We start from the raw sequence: 16,516 nt of genomic DNA, 5'->3' as shown, positions 1-16,516 counted from the left end.
TAATTCTAGTCGTTTTATTTATGAGTAGAGCGCATGCGTGAGTGAAGGCTACGAAATTACAAGAATTTTCGCGCGGGTATATTATTACATATTTTAAAAGTTCCTTAGAAAAGATAACTTATTATTTTTTGCAAACACTAATATGAGCTGTCTGGAAAAAATAAAATTGTTTAATTATTAATGAGTGAGACCATTTATTAGTTTAAATTGTTTTCTTAAATGCATTATCATTAAAACAATCTAACCTAAGTTATATAGAGCAACACAACATGATGAAGGTATTGCATTTTTACTTTATGTGTAAAATAATAATTTAAGAATTATTTGTCTTATAAAGGCTCTTTGATTATTATTTTTATATTATTTATTTGAATAGAAACAAGCTAGGAAAACCAGACGTCAATTGCAAGCTGAAAAAGCAGCCTTGTCAGAGACACTTGTAGAAAGAGCAAATGCCATTGCTGATCCACTAGCTAGTTTAGAAGCTTTTCATACTTATGTAACTAAAGATGGCTTTGAGATACATCTTAAAGTTATCAAAGCCAAAGATGCAGATGCTGAATGTTTGGCATGGATACTTGATATAATGGATCGAAATATGAAAAAGAAATATGAACAATCAAAATGGGGATGGAATGCTGAAGAGAAAAAGGAAGAATTGACAGAAGAGCCAGCCCAGTATTTACTTGCTACTTGCGATGGAAAATATGTGGGATTTTCCCATTTTCGATTTGATTTAGATGCAGGGGTAGAAGTTTTATACTGGTATATATACTACATATAGGAAATTTTCAAATTATGGGAATAATATTATTCACTATGTGCAAACTAACATATTAACAATGAAGTGACAATGTATGATTGTATACAAATACAAAAAAGGTTCTACAAAAATTACTGATAAGTAGAGCTGATAGTACTCATACCAATACACATTAATACTTTAATGTCAATGTGAAGGTATGCACATAATGAATAAATTAATAATCATTTATGACATTATTATTATTTTACACCAGTTACGAATTGCAATTAGAGCCAGAAATTAGAAGAAAAGGACTAGGAAGATTTATGATGTATGCTTTGGAATCTATGGCATATCACAATAAAATGAAAAAGGTTGTATTGACAGTATTTATGCATAATCCAAATGCAGTATTATTTTTCAGAAGTCTTGGGTAAGTTATTATAACACATTAAAAAGTGTATTATAATTTATTTTAATTGCAATAAATGCATTTCTTTAAGTACATAAAGCAATGTACCTCACTTTACCATTAATTTATTCATGGAACTAGTTCTAAAAAAATAGTGTTTTGTAACATAATCATCTTAATTACATATTAAATATTTGTATTTAAGATTTAATAAAAATTACTTAATATAATATACTTATTCAATATTTTTAATAGAAGCTTAAAGGAATGTTGTGTGATATAATATTATTTGATTATAATTAAAATTTTCACAGCTGATCCATAGCTTAAACTTAAATTTGCAGACAAAAAATATAATTAATATAGTACTATGCTAATAGCAAATTCTAAATTTCACTAATGACGTAAGTTATATTAATAGTTACAAGTGCATTGTTATTAAAACTTTCATTAGAATCTATTAACTCATTTAAAATGGAGTTATTTTATCAGAGATCATGTTATAGTTTGAGTTAAAAGACTTTAAAATTAATTTTTCTTTTAAAAATCTTTGGTTAAAGCTTATTTGAAATCAACATGATAAAATGAGTATTTAATTAACTAGCAGTTTCACCTTTTCATAGATAATTTATCTCAATTAATGACCTATATCTCTTATTTCTGAATAAATGTATTCTAGATAAAAAATTTGTTGCATTGAATTCTTGAATTATGTTATTTTTCATAATTTATATAGTGTGAATAAAAAGAATGCAAACATAGTATTTTAAAAAATAAATGTTAAGTATGTATGGATAGTAATTTTATAAATTTTTCAGGTAGTATTATTAACTTAATTTTGAATGGATTATTTAAGATTATGCAAATATCACCTTGATTTTTTGAAACAAAATATTTATTACTTGTAACTAATTTCTAGACCTTTCAAAATAACTATCCTAATGTATCATTTCAGTTGAGAATTTGATTTTCAAATAATACGTATATACACATATATGAGTAATTGGCTTTTTAACCCTTTGCACTCCACTGTTTTCACACAGGCAGCATTATGTCTTCTGATAGGAACAATGGAATGCAAAGGGTTAAATTATTTGCCATCAAAAGACTGCTATGTCTCTTGGTACATTAATGCAGTGTTCTGGAATATTCTTAAAAGTTGTTGTAAAAATAGGTAATACAAATAATGAATTTTATTTACAAAACTCAAGGTGTCCTTAAACAACCCAATCAAAGTTAAATCAATATAATCATTTAGTAGATTTTTAAAATATTACAAATATGTCTTAATAAATTTTTTTTAATATACCTAGTTTTCAAGATATTTGATTGTTAACAGACTTCTGCTTTAACTATTGTAATATAATTGCACATAGATTTGTATTTTAATATGTTTATGAACCAACTCAGTTATTTAAAATTAATATTAAAAAAAAGAAAGTAATAATGGTAATATTTTCACCAGAGAATATGCTTTTTTAGTTACAGATTGGACAATACAAATCTTCCCACTTCAGGACGGAATCAACTAGATTATATTATTCTGAGCAATAAGTTTTTAAAACCTACTGAAAATTATATAGATAATTAAATAGACTGAATAAATAATAATAAATTACAATAGAGCTTAGGAGACAAGTTTTTTACTGTTGTAAAAGTTTTGAATTTATAAATATCTACTTAAAATGATCGGTTCAATTAAAAAATAACTTTTATATTTTATCTTTTTAACTATGAAGGTAGTTCATATGGTATATTAAGACTGTACTAGTCAGACATGCTTTAAATTTAGAGGAATCAGAATTCTATTATGTAAATGAATAATTAATGATAAAATATTAAAAAACAGTTAAAAAAACAATGGAAATTAAGATAGTGAATTGTAGAGTATACTTTTACGACTAAAACGACTTTTCATAAATTTAAAATAGAATTAAAAATGTAAATTTTGTATTAAAATAATTGAAAAATGATATAAAGAATGTAGGTCATTAGATTGCATTGAATACCATTACACTGTTGAAGTATGTTAGTTTCTATTGATTTTAAACTGTTTTTGAAAATTTCATCTTCAAGTATACAATTAAATAACAGATTTGTTTCCTTCAAATTGAAAACATGTCTAATAGAGGCGGAGGGCCGTATGCACAAAGGTACAAAGCTTCAACTCAAGTGAAAAAGTATCTTATAAATCCATCTTTATGTAACATATATCATACATAATTGTAGTTTCTCTAAGTACAAATCTTGACTATGTATTGTTGTGTACAGGGGATGAATCTACCGCATGAACTATCTTAAGCGCCGAAGGCTTTAATATATCTGTATGCTATGTATACAAATATTAGGGAATATATACACTTATTAGACCACCCGTGCCAACCGAATTTAAAAAAAAATGAAAATGGCAGACAACAATTTATTGTACAAAAATTGTAGTTTCCATTACGTTTAATAATATTGTCGCACGACATTAAGTGGGGAAATACATGTCAAGTGCATGTTTCTCAGGAATTATATTTACAGAAGTTACTACATTAACTGATTTGTACTTTTCCATGATTATTATTTACTGTAATACCTACAGAACTTTTATTTGGTTAAAATATTACTTTAACAGCAGTAGTAGCTGGAAATGAACACTAAAAATCTATAGGAATCTATGAAAGTTGATAAAATTATCTTTAATAAATATACCAAGATTTTATTACCTCACGTGCAAACACGCTTTGCATAAATCTAAAAATTTATAAAATACTTAAAAAATTACGAAACTCGTTTTTTAAAAAGGTCATTTTATTTTAATACATTAAAAATTTTTCATTTCGAGTAAACTTCTTTTAGTTTTAAGAAACATTCAAGTTGAGCGTGCGCTTGCTACGCTCATAGGCAGCAACTTTAAAAGGGGTTTAAATTTCATTTAAGCATTTTTTGACAGTGTAACTCTAACATATTAAACAATTATTGAAAGTAAAAAAAAATTGACTCTTTTGTCGATTATATGTATTTCCTCCCTTAAGCAGCGTTGTTTAGATAACTTAAGAATCACTTTCAATTTCTAAAGTGAAATATTCTATATTTTATAGTATATTTAATTTTAAAATAATATGTGTAAACGAGAATACATATATATGCAAAATACGTATCTATGTACAATTTTAGAGTTATATAATTCTCGTAAACCATTAGGTTAAACGATATAGTACTTTAAAGAGATCTTGTAGTGTGCTGTAGATGATAGAAAAAAAGGAACTTTTTTTTTTAAATTCAAAGCAATCTTTACTATATTTTTAAAACATTATTAAAAAAACTGTATTGACACTGTGTACATATTTCCTGTAAATCCTACAACATTCATAATAAATATTTGTCTGCCGCTCTCAATTTGGAGATATTCGACGGATAAAGATAATCTACTACATTCTGTAGTCTATAAAGAAACTTTATACATTGGAAATATTAAAATATTATTATCTAATCATTCTTTATACGATATTTTAGCTTCAATTTCATACAAAAATGTGGTTATTATATTTTATTACGACTTTATGATTGAGTTTTATGAAATAGAACTGACAGTAATTGATGTTGGCACAAATTGACAATGGGAGACTTGAGTGATGGGCCTACATTATGAAAAGTAAGAGGAGCTTTGCTTATCGTCCAGTCTTCCATGTAATTAAGAAATTTAGTCAAATTTATTTCTCCTGAGTCAGAGATGTTAAAGCGTTTATAAAAAGACGTATCTCCCCAGCAAAAGTCTAGCGCTGGCTTATGCATAACCATACCAATTCCTTTACCAGCTCCTTCAGGAATAGGAAATACTCGTAAACTTACCATGTTCAAAGTTACTGGAATGTCGTAAAGAAGTGGTGAAAATTCGGGATTCAGCTCAAATATTAATGAGTCCCTAGGGTGCATGGCTACTACTGGATGAAGCATTTCTTCCGAGGCTAAATAAGCGCGAACCGACAACATCCCACCAGGATGGTTTGGTGATGGAAACGAAGGACAATCGGTTATCTTCCTTTCTAATATCAGTGTAAATAAATGATTTGTTAATAAATTATCTGTAACTCCTTGACTTAAACCTCTGTTATCATCCTGCATCAATCTTCTATCTTGCATTATCTATAAAAAGTAGATTAAGATTAAAATAACGATTAACGATCAGGAACATCCAATTAGTTTTAATTTTTGTAAATTTATACTAATAATACGTACTTCTAACTGTCCTGATGCTAAAGAAGCTACTCCTAAAGGCTGTGCGCTCATTATAGAGAACCTTGCCCTCTTATCTTCAATATAAGCACCAGTTGCCATAGGATAATAATTTCCTTGTGTTGGTAATTTTGGAAACCGTTGTCTTTTAATCATCTGTAATGAAATATTGATGTACATGCAAAGAATTATTGAAGACGAGAAAAAACTTTTATTCTACATACATTTAAACCATTTAAATCTGTAAAAAACTGGTCCCCGGATTTGATATCTGTGTTTAATCTCATTGCTAGCTCAAAATTTTGTGTTTCGGTAATATCAACTTCATTAAGTATCTGCAACCCAATTCCATCGCTCCCAGGAGAATTATAGAGTGTATAAGTATGTCTTACATAAGGTAATTCAATGAAAACTTTGGACACAATAGGGCCGGTTACTAAATGAACTATACGTTTATTGTCAATGAACAGTAAGTCTGGCTCAGGTTTGTCTGGTAAAAATAAATAAGCTCCACTTTTCTCATTTCCACCTTTGGTTCCATACTTTACAAACTCCAGATGTACAGGAAACGTAATATTAGATACTTTCAAAGCTTTTAAAAGTCCAGATTTTCCAAAAGATGCTGATAAATCCTGATATTGAACAATAGAAAATTCTTGACTTTGAGGTTGAACCTGAATGGGATTGAATCCAGGTACAGGTGAAATGTGTTTATTTGTATTAAATATAGTTATATTTGCCGCATAAACATCTCTGAAAAATATATTTTATTATTTGTTGGAATTAAAACTAATTTTAATAATTTTTTATCTAAAGCTTTCCTTTATTAATAATTAATTGAAAATTAATTTTAAATAGAAATTCTTGTTGATAATAAGGTAATCCATTACTTGTAATAAATTACCGTGGTAGTGTTTGTCCATGAACTGGATGTATAATATATGTAGTCATGCCTAATCCAGGTACAGTAACAACAAAAGATAATTCAAACTTTGTTGATACTAAACTTGCTGGGCCATCCCATATAGGAGAAATTTGACATTTTACTGGTCGGCCCATTCGATCTGTAACTCTGACGAATTGAGTTGAAACCAATAAATTTTGCACTTTTATACGTCTTCTCGGCATGGAATTGTACAAAATAATTTTCCTTGGCGGCGAGCTTTCTCCAAGATTGAGCAAATATTTCTCACCGACGCTAGTATGATGTGACCTAAAAAGAGATTAATGTTTTTTGATGTACTTGAAAGCAATATATATAAAGCTATAAAAATTAGGCATTTACTTCTTAAAAAAGCACTTATAATACTTTCAAACATATTTACTAAATAGAATTATTATTTTTGTTTCAAACCTAGTCTCATCTAATGAAAAGTAAATAGCTTCTGGATCAATTTGAAAATTTTGCTGAGTCTTAAGTAAGTGAACTATGGATTGTTGTAGAACATGGGAGGTATGTTTTAAAGCTTCTATCATTTTTTGTGCATAATCTATAACCACATTATCTCTGGCCGTCCCGGTAACTCCGTCGTGATGCTGAAATAGGGAATGTGATTCTCTTGCAGTACTTATACGGGACATAATAGATTGATCATCAAGTTGATTGCTAGCCCATGCTATTGCCGCTAATGCTTCGGAGCCTCGCAAAGAACCAAGTAAAACACGATCAAGACGTTTATGGAATGGCCTATGAAAAATGTAACAAGTTTAAATCACACAAATGGTTTGACTTGAACATTAAATTACAATTAAATTACCTAGATGTATAATAGCCACTCCAATAATGATCATCTCTATCAGAATATGTAAAGAAATCTCCTGATAGAGTCGGAAATTCATTTAAATTATGCTTTTCTCTTATAGCATCAAAATAATCACTTAGCGTGCCAAATTGAATTTCTACATTTAAATTTTTATTTTGATTCATATAATCAAACAATTTTTGATAATTTGTATACTGAGTATCCCATTCAAGAGCATGAGAATATCTAAAGTCATCTCCTAAAGGTGCTAATACTACATTAGTTTTAAACAATTGAGCCTTTTTTCGATATTGATCTAAAAGAAGCTGTGCTCTTTCTGCTACATTTCCTTTTGATATTGTTTTGGGAGGTACATTCCATGGACAAGTTACTCCTAAATTTGGGAGTCTAAAGAAATCAAATTGACAACATATTTTTGGATCTGGCCCACATGTATGAGGTACATCATAGCTGTAAAATGGCATTAAATGAGTAAACAATTCAGTTGAGCCATCAGAGTCCCATAATTGTCTCCAGCGAAATTCAAGGTTTTTTTGTTTGGCCAATCTTTTTTTAACTGAATAATGAACTCTCTGTATCAACAAATTTTCTAATCCAGCTCCTTTAAGAAGATATGGCATAGTAGGTGATAGGCCAAATGGATCTATAGCCCAACCAGAATTTGGAACATAATCCAGATTATATTTTAGCCACTGATGTCCTTCTGTTAGTTGAGTAAGTTGTGCTGTCCAATGTGATACTGACTCATCAGGCATAACCCAACCACCTGCTACAAATTCTAATTGTCCATCACGAATTAATCTATAAACCGAATCTTGAGTAGATTTATCTTGGTCTTTCCACCAAAGTTTGAAAAACGATATTTCAGCCCATATAAATTTTCTTTTTCTATTTTCTGCCAGTTTTTTTACCATGTTATTTAATATATTTTTGGTTTGAAGATTATAATATTTTTCAAAAGTATAGAGCCATCCAGGATCATTATGCGAATGAGGTACAACAAAAACTTTCAGTTTTCTAGTTGGATGCCATTGCTCTTTATTATATTCAATATTCCATCCTTGTTTCCAAACACCACCATCTATATTGTCAAATTCCAACTGTTGATATAGTTCTAACATTTGGATATCTACTTTTGGTACTTTTGACATATTGAAATTACAGGTCAAAGATTTGTCCCACTGAGTATGATAATCGAAATTTAAAAGACTTTTATTTTTTATATGTACCATAGGCACAGCTCTATTGTTATATTGGGCTACCTCATGAAGAGCATTTATAACTTCATGATGCCTGCTAATATCTTTTTCTAATCTTGCCAAACGGTTTTCAAAGTGTACCCACTGGTTCTATAAAATATAATAAAAATTGCAAAGCTACTTACAATTATAAATCATTAAAGGGTCATATACTTACTTCATTAACAGATTGTTTAGTCCCATGTCCAAGAGGAAAGAGGGTTAAATCCATCATTAAATAAATCATTACGCAGCATGCAAAAATTAAGCCTGCTCCGAAAATGGCAATTGTCTTTCTAGTTCTCATTTAGGAAAATTGAACAGGCTAATGACTTGATGTATAATTTTCTATTTGCATAAACTTAAAAATAAAAGATTAATTATAACCTAAAATTGATATATTTACATAAGTAGTATAAACATTACTGTAACATAGCGAACACTAAAATATATATCTTCTATTTCGGACACTTAAAATTATTTTAGAGAGATTGAGTTCATTCAGTACAATTACAAATCTCATTAATTTTATAAAAATTTGTACACTTCAAACTCATTACACTCTAGATTGAAGCAAGTTTGAGTTTTGAAGTTCTCTTGAACGACTTGAAGTCAATGAACCATCGTCAGTCGGCAGTATTGACACCAGCTATTATTTCCTACCGGTGGGTAGGAGAATGACCTAAAGATAAAATGTCCTAACGATAAAATGACCTAAAAACGCTAACTTCACGTTGGTTAAAAGCCGGTATTGCAGATTACCGACCGAAACGTCCGAATTTCCTAAATTTGAGTAGCTGGCAACGCTGGACTGTCAAACGTCAGTAAATAGAGACAGAGGTTATGCACAGTAGGGAAAAATTCTGGACCTGTCAGATAAGTATTTTAAATGAATAAATGAAAATGAATGAATTACTTTGTGGGTATTTCTTACATTTTACAGAAGAGCTACGAGAGGAAACATTTAAAATATTATGATGTCATGGAAGATGAGGATGTATTCATAGAATTTGCTAAGCAACATATTTTGAAATATTTAAGAGCCGACCCACAATAGGATTATTTGTTATCCACACTGACAGTCTTTGGATAAACGAGAGAGAGAAGGTTATGCTGCTCGAATAATGTTAGGATATTAATACTGTGCCTGGATTGCATATTGCTGCCAAACAGTTTTTGCTTTAGCAACCTTCGTGTTGAATAATGCCTATAAAGAAGGCATGTTTTCAGGAGGTCTAGTATATAGGGGAGATCGTTTTTCTCGTGTAATTTTGGTAGTGAGTATAAACTTAAAACTTTTCAATCTGGAACAAGCTTATGCAGGATTAACGCAAATTACTTGTATAGTTATTTGAGCAAATAAATTATTTTTAGAAGCTCTATTAAACATATACCTTTTGCTTGGATATAATGTTATATGTTTTTTGTAGATTTGTTGAGAAGAAAAGATGTGAGATTACCTTTCGAACAGTCTTTGGAAACTGCAGAAGCTACCTGACAAATATGGTTGCAATCTCACTGAGGTAAAAGAATGAGATATCTTGGTGAATTTTGTAAAATACAATTCTATAGAAATGTCCCAGTTACTTTTGATAAGAAGAAAGACCAATTAATTTTATTGAAACAATCTGTGTATGTGCTATAATATTTATTACTTTTCTTAGATACAATGATGAAATAAATTTCTGATTGCCTGGCCTGTATTGTGGAGAACCTGATTCAGAAATAACTACTACTAGACTCGAGGAATCGAATATAAACCTTACTAGAAGAAATTGGAATATTAATGTAAAGCATTGCATGCTGTGCATTTCTCTCAAATAGAAATTATTCTTTCTATCATGATAAATACTTCATAATTTTAACTGAACTTTGTTAAATGACTGTTTCAATTTTTCATATTATTCTGTAGATTTCACAATTTACCTGATGGAAGAAAAATATGATTAGAGGAATTCTAAACTACTAATAGAAGCATTATAAATTTCCAGTGCTATTATTACACGAATTTCCTGAAATAGCTGCCTATAATTGGGGATATACAGAGTGTCCACATTTTAAATGTTGAAAAATCAGGAATTTTTGGTTCTAAAGTAATGACTTAAAAAGACCCTCGATTAAAAAATACATTTTGTGCATTAAGTGGAACTTAGAAGAGTGTTTGCAGATTAAATTTAAAAAACGCATGTTCCAATATTTATAATTGCGGTGTGGCAAATTTATGGTCAGATATATATGAAGGTAAAAGACACAAAGGTTCTTATATATCTGACCATAAATTTGCCACACCACAATTATAAATATTGGAACATGCGTTTTTTAAATTTAATCTGCAAACACTCTTCTAAGTTCCACTTAATGCACAAAATGTATTTTTTAATCGAGGGTCTTTTTAAGTCATTACTTTAGAACCAAAAATTCCTGATTTTTCAACATTTAAAATGTGGACACTCTGTATATCCCCAATTATAGGCAGCTATTTCAGGAAATTCGTGTAATAATAGCACTGGAAATTTATAATGCTTCTATTAGTAGTTTAGAATTCCTCTAATCATATTTTTCTTCCATCAGGTAAATTGTGAAATCTACAGAATAATATGAAAAATTGAAACAGTCATTTAACAAAGTTCAGTTAAAATTATGAAGTATTTATCATGATAGAAAGAATAATTTCTATTTGAGAGAAATGCACAGCATGCAATGCTTTACATTAATATTCCAATTTCTTCTAGTAAGGTTTATATTCGATTCCTCGAGTCTAGTAGTAGTTATTTCTGAATCAGGTTCTCCACAATACAGGCCAGGCAATCAGAAATTTATTTCATCATTGTATCTAAGAAAAGTAATAAATATTATAGCACATACACAGATTGTTTCAATAAAATTAATTGGTCTTTCTTCTTATCAAAAGTAACTGGGACATTTCTATAGAATTGTATTTTACAAAATTCACCAAGATATCTCATTCTTTTACCTCAGTGAGATTGCAACCATATTTGTCAGGTAGCTTCTGCAGTTTCCAAAGACTGTTCGAAAGGTAATCTCACATCTTTTCTTCTCAACAAATCTACAAAAAACATATAACATTATATCCAAGCAAAAGGTATATGTTTAATAGAGCTTCTAAAAATAATTTATTTGCTCAAATAACTATACAAGTAATTTGCGTTAATCCTGCATAAGCTTGTTCCAGATTGAAAAGTTTTAAGTTTATACTCACTACCAAAATTACACGAGAAAAACGATCTCCCCTATATACTAGACCTCTTGAAAACATGCCTTCTTTATAGGCATTATTCAACACGAAGGTTGCTAAAGCAAAAACTGTTTGGCAGCAATATGCAATCCAGGCACAGTATTAATATCCTAACATTATTCGAGCAGCATAACCTTCTCTCTCTCGTTTATCCAAAGACTGTCAGTGTGGATAACAAATAATCCTATTGTGGGTCGGCTCTTAAATATTTCAAAATATGTTGCTTAGCAAATTCTATGAATACATCCTCATCTTCCATGACATCATAATATTTTAAATGTTTCCTCTCGTAGCTCTTCTGTAAAATGTAAGAAATACCCACAAAGTAATTCATTCATTTTCATTTATTCATTTAAAATACTTATCTGACAGGTCCAGAATTTTTCCCTACTGTGCATAACCTCTGTCTCTATTTACTGACGTTTGACAGTCCAGCGTTGCCAGCTACTCAAATTTAGGAAATTCGGACGTTTCGGTCGGTAATCTGCAATACCGGCTTTTAACCAACGTGAAGTTAGCGTTTTTAGGTCATTTTATCGTTAGGACATTTTATCTTTAGGTCATTCTCCTACCCACCTTTCCTACCTACATTCTCGGTAAAGAAGAATTGGTAAGACTGTAGGCAGTCGGTATTACCGATAAAATACTTTCCGCGCCGCGCAGCTCATTTCCTATTGTTTAAATGTTTTGTTCCAAAGGTTCCGAAAGAGAGCCGTTTAATCAAGAAAACTGAAGAAGGCCAAGAAACACTTGTAAAAGAGTATACGGTTGATTTACAATTACAATTAATACCCTTAATGATTCTGTACTCATATAACGCATTACAGTGTCAAGATATTACACAGCAGTCTAGGAGACAATGAAGCTATATTAATTAACTTAAAAGAATAAATGGGGGGTAGGTTAGTTCATCGAATCATAAGAATTACCCAACTAACACAATGCAGTTTATTTTACCCAATTAAAAAACTGGAACTCAAGATAACTATTTTAAAGGTATTCAGTGTATACTAAAAATTTCTTGTTAGTAATTCGTTAGAGAAGCAAAATAAATTATTTTCTTACTTATAAATATCAATTAATCTTAGTTGTTTTTTGTATGGAATTACACGTGGAGTGTAATAAGAAGATTTGAATTCAGCACATGCGAATTAGGTAACTGGACTGGCGGTATCTGGCGCAGATGCAGCAGAATCAGTCCGATCAAGTTGCAGCATGTAGCTTCGAGATGAGAATGGGCGTGGTGAGCGACTATCAGACTGGGTGACATTTTGTCAGAGTAACGCGCATGATCATCACCCACACCACACATTTCGTCAGCTGCTGCACTGTACATCCAGTGCATTAAACTGCTTATCTATCGCAGTTGCATCGTTGCATTTATCTTCGTTGCTGGACCAGTAGCAGACTCCGCAAGAGGGAAGAAATTTTTCTGCAAAATGCCGGCGAACAAGTCGAATTGTTCGACCCCTCATAAAGAAAAGAACAACGTGGGATCTGGCAAAAAGAAGAGACGCTCTTCAATTAAGAGCAAAAAACATTGCAAGCAATATTTGGTGAGTTAGTGACGTTAATTCCCTGGACTGCAGCCATTTTGAAAGAATTCAATGTATAATGTAATATGTTTGTTCATGAGATTTCCCCAATGAAAGCATCTTATTATGTTAGTCCTTGCAGTTGGTAATTTGGTAATTCGAGTATGTCATTAATTGAATTTATTTTTAAATAGAAATTACCATTAAGATTTTTAGTTTTAGGTTATGTTACAACAGCGCGCTGAGGGTTTGTTCACCTCGTATGCATGACCGGAAGTTAAAAGTTGCAACGATCGATCGGTGCATGTTATAATTCCGTTCCCGATGCAATTGTACAAAAGATATTTGTGAAATTGACGAAAATCATCGAGAGAGAATTAATTTTATTAGCTGTAGAATATAAAAAGAGCAGAATTTATTAGGAATAATCAGGCATTGTATATACAAAATTGTTAGAAAATATATTGGAAACGTTGAACAAACACTTATGCTCCTTTATTTGCACTGTTAAATTCCTTTTCCGTCCTGCATGTGACGCGTAGCGAAGAGTTGCAGAATTTTCTGAGAAATGAATTAATATAAAATAATTAAATTAGTCGATGGATTCCGTAGAGATTTTATACTTGCGTATATATATATTAGTCACTTGTGGCTATTGGATTTTATTGATCGACCCCAAGAATATCAGGAAAAATAGGTACTTGTGCTGATACGCGCAGAAAGAAGAGAAATCAATTCCACTTTATTTAGAAACTACTTGAGCCAATTTCCATTGTACCTCAAAATTGTTGACCTTGAAGAGTGTTGTTAGCTAAGTCACCTACAACGATTGGAAAGCGATCGTTACATTTCTTTTAAAGGAGATATACTAGGGATTGTTTTACTCCTGGATTCTCATTGCGCATTATTATTCGCGTAACAAGTACGCTGCTGTAACTAGTGTGCGAGTGAGTACGCGGTTGGAGACCGGAAACGGAAGTCGACCGTAACTTCTCGTCTACCACGAGCAACTCGATCGCAAATCTGTGTGCGTGCATAGTGTAAAACTATTACCTTGAGAATTACGCACTTTGCTGAATATCTTTCAAGATAGATCCAGCGATCGAATTAAATATCGTTTTACATCCACAAACGAGCAGCAAGGATTATCCTATCTTTTTCCATATTTTAATTATTAGAGGAAGAAAAATGCAGTGGCCTACTTGTGAAACTTTTGTTAGGAAGTCAAGTAAAATGAAAGGAGAGCTTTGCAGCATTGTCTCCAACGGTGGTTATTCCTGACGATTCATGGAATATCTACCTCGGCCTGAATAATCCGTGAGACATTTTAATTAGCTCGCTTATCAAAATAGTTCCAGTTTAACCCTCTCCTGTATATACCTACGTGTCCTTACAGCGTAGCGTCGAATCGAACAATTCAGAAATCTAAAGATTCGCGTTGTGCACTTTTGGCCAAGTGCTTTAACTTTAATTTCAACCGAATCATGTGTACACTGCTGAAAGCATGATAAACATCTCTACTCCTGTTCGATAAAAGAACATAACAATAATAATCCGAGAGTAGTTGCAATTTTTTTTCTCCTCTTTTTTTTAAATACAGGTAAGTGTTGAATTGGATATTCCGAATTTGTAGCTCGCTGTTAGCCGTATAAAAGCGTTTATAAATATCTACAGATTGAGGATAAAGGGGGAAAATATGGCGAAGAGGAACAATAGTGAAAAAAGACTAAGGAAAACGTTCCGAGAAGCAGCAAATGATTTCCATGAGGATATAAGACGCTGCGCTAACGGAAAATTTGCTGTTCGGTGGAGCGAAACGTTGAGGTGACACTTTCCTTAAAATGAAATTCAGTGGAGCGTGAAAGAATATGCCGAGGGAAAATCCATGATCCAGGAAGGAAGTTTAAGCGGATGAAGCAAATATTATTAAGGGGTACCGCTGTGCCTCGGGCCGTTTCCGTGAGTGGCGTCGCGACGCTTCTGCGACGTCACACTGATGAGGAGAGTCGTACGACCAACATTCTACTATACTAAATATTGCTAGTGACGATTCGAGCGTCAACTACTATGAACCTGGAGGTTACAAAGATATGGAAGAAATCTGCATAGCACGTGTAATGTCAGAAACGTTTCTGATACGTTCCTACGTGTCAAATTGGTTTCAGGAACGTTCCGTTTGGTACCGGAAATGCGGATAAAGGAGGGAGAGAGAGAGAGAGAGGGGAAATCTATCTAGGAAATATTTTTCCCAATGTAAAAGAAATAAAAATGTACAAATGCAATCTTGTAAAATGTAACGATGTGAATAATAAAGGAAATATTCGATGAACGAAGGAAACATGTATGATCAATGATGTATCGTGCGAATTGCGTTTGCTGGACTGATTGCAGAGAGACGCGTAAGGGAGCGAGAGAAAGATGGAAATTATCAGGTAAAAGTTTGGTTTACTCTAATGGAAAAGCAATAAATACTTTGAAAGCTACATATACATATAAACATGGAAAATTGAAGCGATGCTTTCTTTAGATTCGAAGAATTGTATATATGTAAAATCGGTAAATCGTTTACATGCAGGATGAACGATTTAATCAATGCGAACAATCCTTTTGGAAACAAATAAGCCTTTTACGAAAAAGTGTTGGACAAAAGCTTTGTAATTTCAAAAAGCTTACAGAGTGATGCCATAAGATTTGACCTTGAACAGTCACTTCATGGTCACAAGAAGGTCACCTTGAGTTTTTGAAATTAAATAATCTATACAGTTTTATATAGAAAAAACCTGTAGCTTATTTTGAAAGCTTTCCAAAACATTCCATTAACGTAGCATTTAATTTAAGCTTTTACCAGATATTTGGATTTAAATTTGTAAATATATGTGTGAATTCGAATAAAACTGTTGGGCGCGACTACTCACACACGTGTGCTCGCGCGCTTACCCACTTGGCTCTAATTTAAAGTCCAAATACTTCGCAAAGTCTTGGTCAAACGGTATATTAATAAACTGTTTGGAAAAGTTCTCAAAATTATCTATAGAAAAAACGTTGAATGTTTGGGGAAACATGTGCCGTTTGGTCGGTGACGATTGCGCGTGCCAGACGCGGACCGGCGAGACCCGGAAGGGAAAAGTTGAGGCCGTTCTAATGGAAAACCGATAAATGACGAGACCGTGCGCTGTTCTTTGTAGCAATGGGAATAAACGAAACATTTGGATTTCCACGAAAGTAAAATCGAAGGAAAGAGTCACGAGGGGAGTCAAATCGGCAGTTGAGCCGATTCTCTGCTTTCGAGAATCGAGGGGAAAAACTCGTGTAACGGAGAGATTAGTACAACAGGGGAGTAGTGCAA

At 31.8% G+C, this 16,516-nt stretch overlaps 2 protein-coding genes across 4 annotated transcripts; one reads left to right on the top strand and one right to left on the bottom strand.

Moving 5' to 3' along the window:
- The first annotated feature begins 47 nt into the window (after positions 1-47).
- Naa40 (N-alpha-acetyltransferase 40) lies at positions 48-4,258 on the top strand. Its single transcript, XM_066728874.1, has 4 exons — positions 48-278; positions 377-765; positions 1,020-1,178; positions 2,640-4,258. The coding sequence occupies exons 1-4, from the start codon at positions 270-272 to the stop codon at positions 2,746-2,748; spliced, it is 666 nt and encodes a 221-aa protein (XP_066584971.1). The 5' UTR covers positions 48-269; the 3' UTR covers positions 2,749-4,258.
- Positions 4,259-4,399: 141 nt separating this feature from the next.
- On the bottom strand, positions 4,400-12,802 carry alpha-Man-IIa (alpha-mannosidase 2). 3 transcript variants are annotated; one of them, XM_066728861.1, is made up of 9 exons: positions 9,146-9,323; positions 8,806-9,061; positions 8,558-8,740; positions 7,136-8,490; positions 6,733-7,065; positions 6,283-6,591; positions 5,603-6,131; positions 5,382-5,534; positions 4,400-5,288 (listed from the first exon to the last, which is right to left on the bottom strand). In XM_066728861.1, exons 3-9 carry the CDS (start codon positions 8,684-8,686, stop codon positions 4,704-4,706), a joined length of 3,393 nt encoding a protein of 1,130 aa, XP_066584958.1. In that variant the 5' UTR covers positions 8,687-8,740; positions 8,806-9,061; positions 9,146-9,323; the 3' UTR covers positions 4,400-4,703. The 3 variants fall into 3 exon arrangements, with proteins under 3 accessions (XP_066584958.1, XP_066584959.1, XP_066584960.1); XM_066728862.1 differs by having other exon boundaries at positions 8,940-9,061; XM_066728863.1 differs by lacking the exons at positions 8,806-9,061; positions 9,146-9,323 and adding an exon at positions 12,701-12,802.
- Positions 12,803-16,516: the final 3,714 nt, after the last annotated feature.

This window comes from Prorops nasuta, unplaced genomic scaffold (genome assembly GCF_024137725.1).
Source record: "Prorops nasuta isolate Cenicafe-Biocafe unplaced genomic scaffold, Cenicafe_Pnas_1.2 PNAS00006, whole genome shotgun sequence".
Classification (NCBI taxonomy): Eukaryota; Metazoa; Arthropoda; class Insecta; order Hymenoptera; family Bethylidae; genus Prorops; species Prorops nasuta.
The sequence above is the reverse complement of the archived record's forward strand: the minus strand, read 5'-3'. Positions and strand labels throughout refer to the sequence as shown.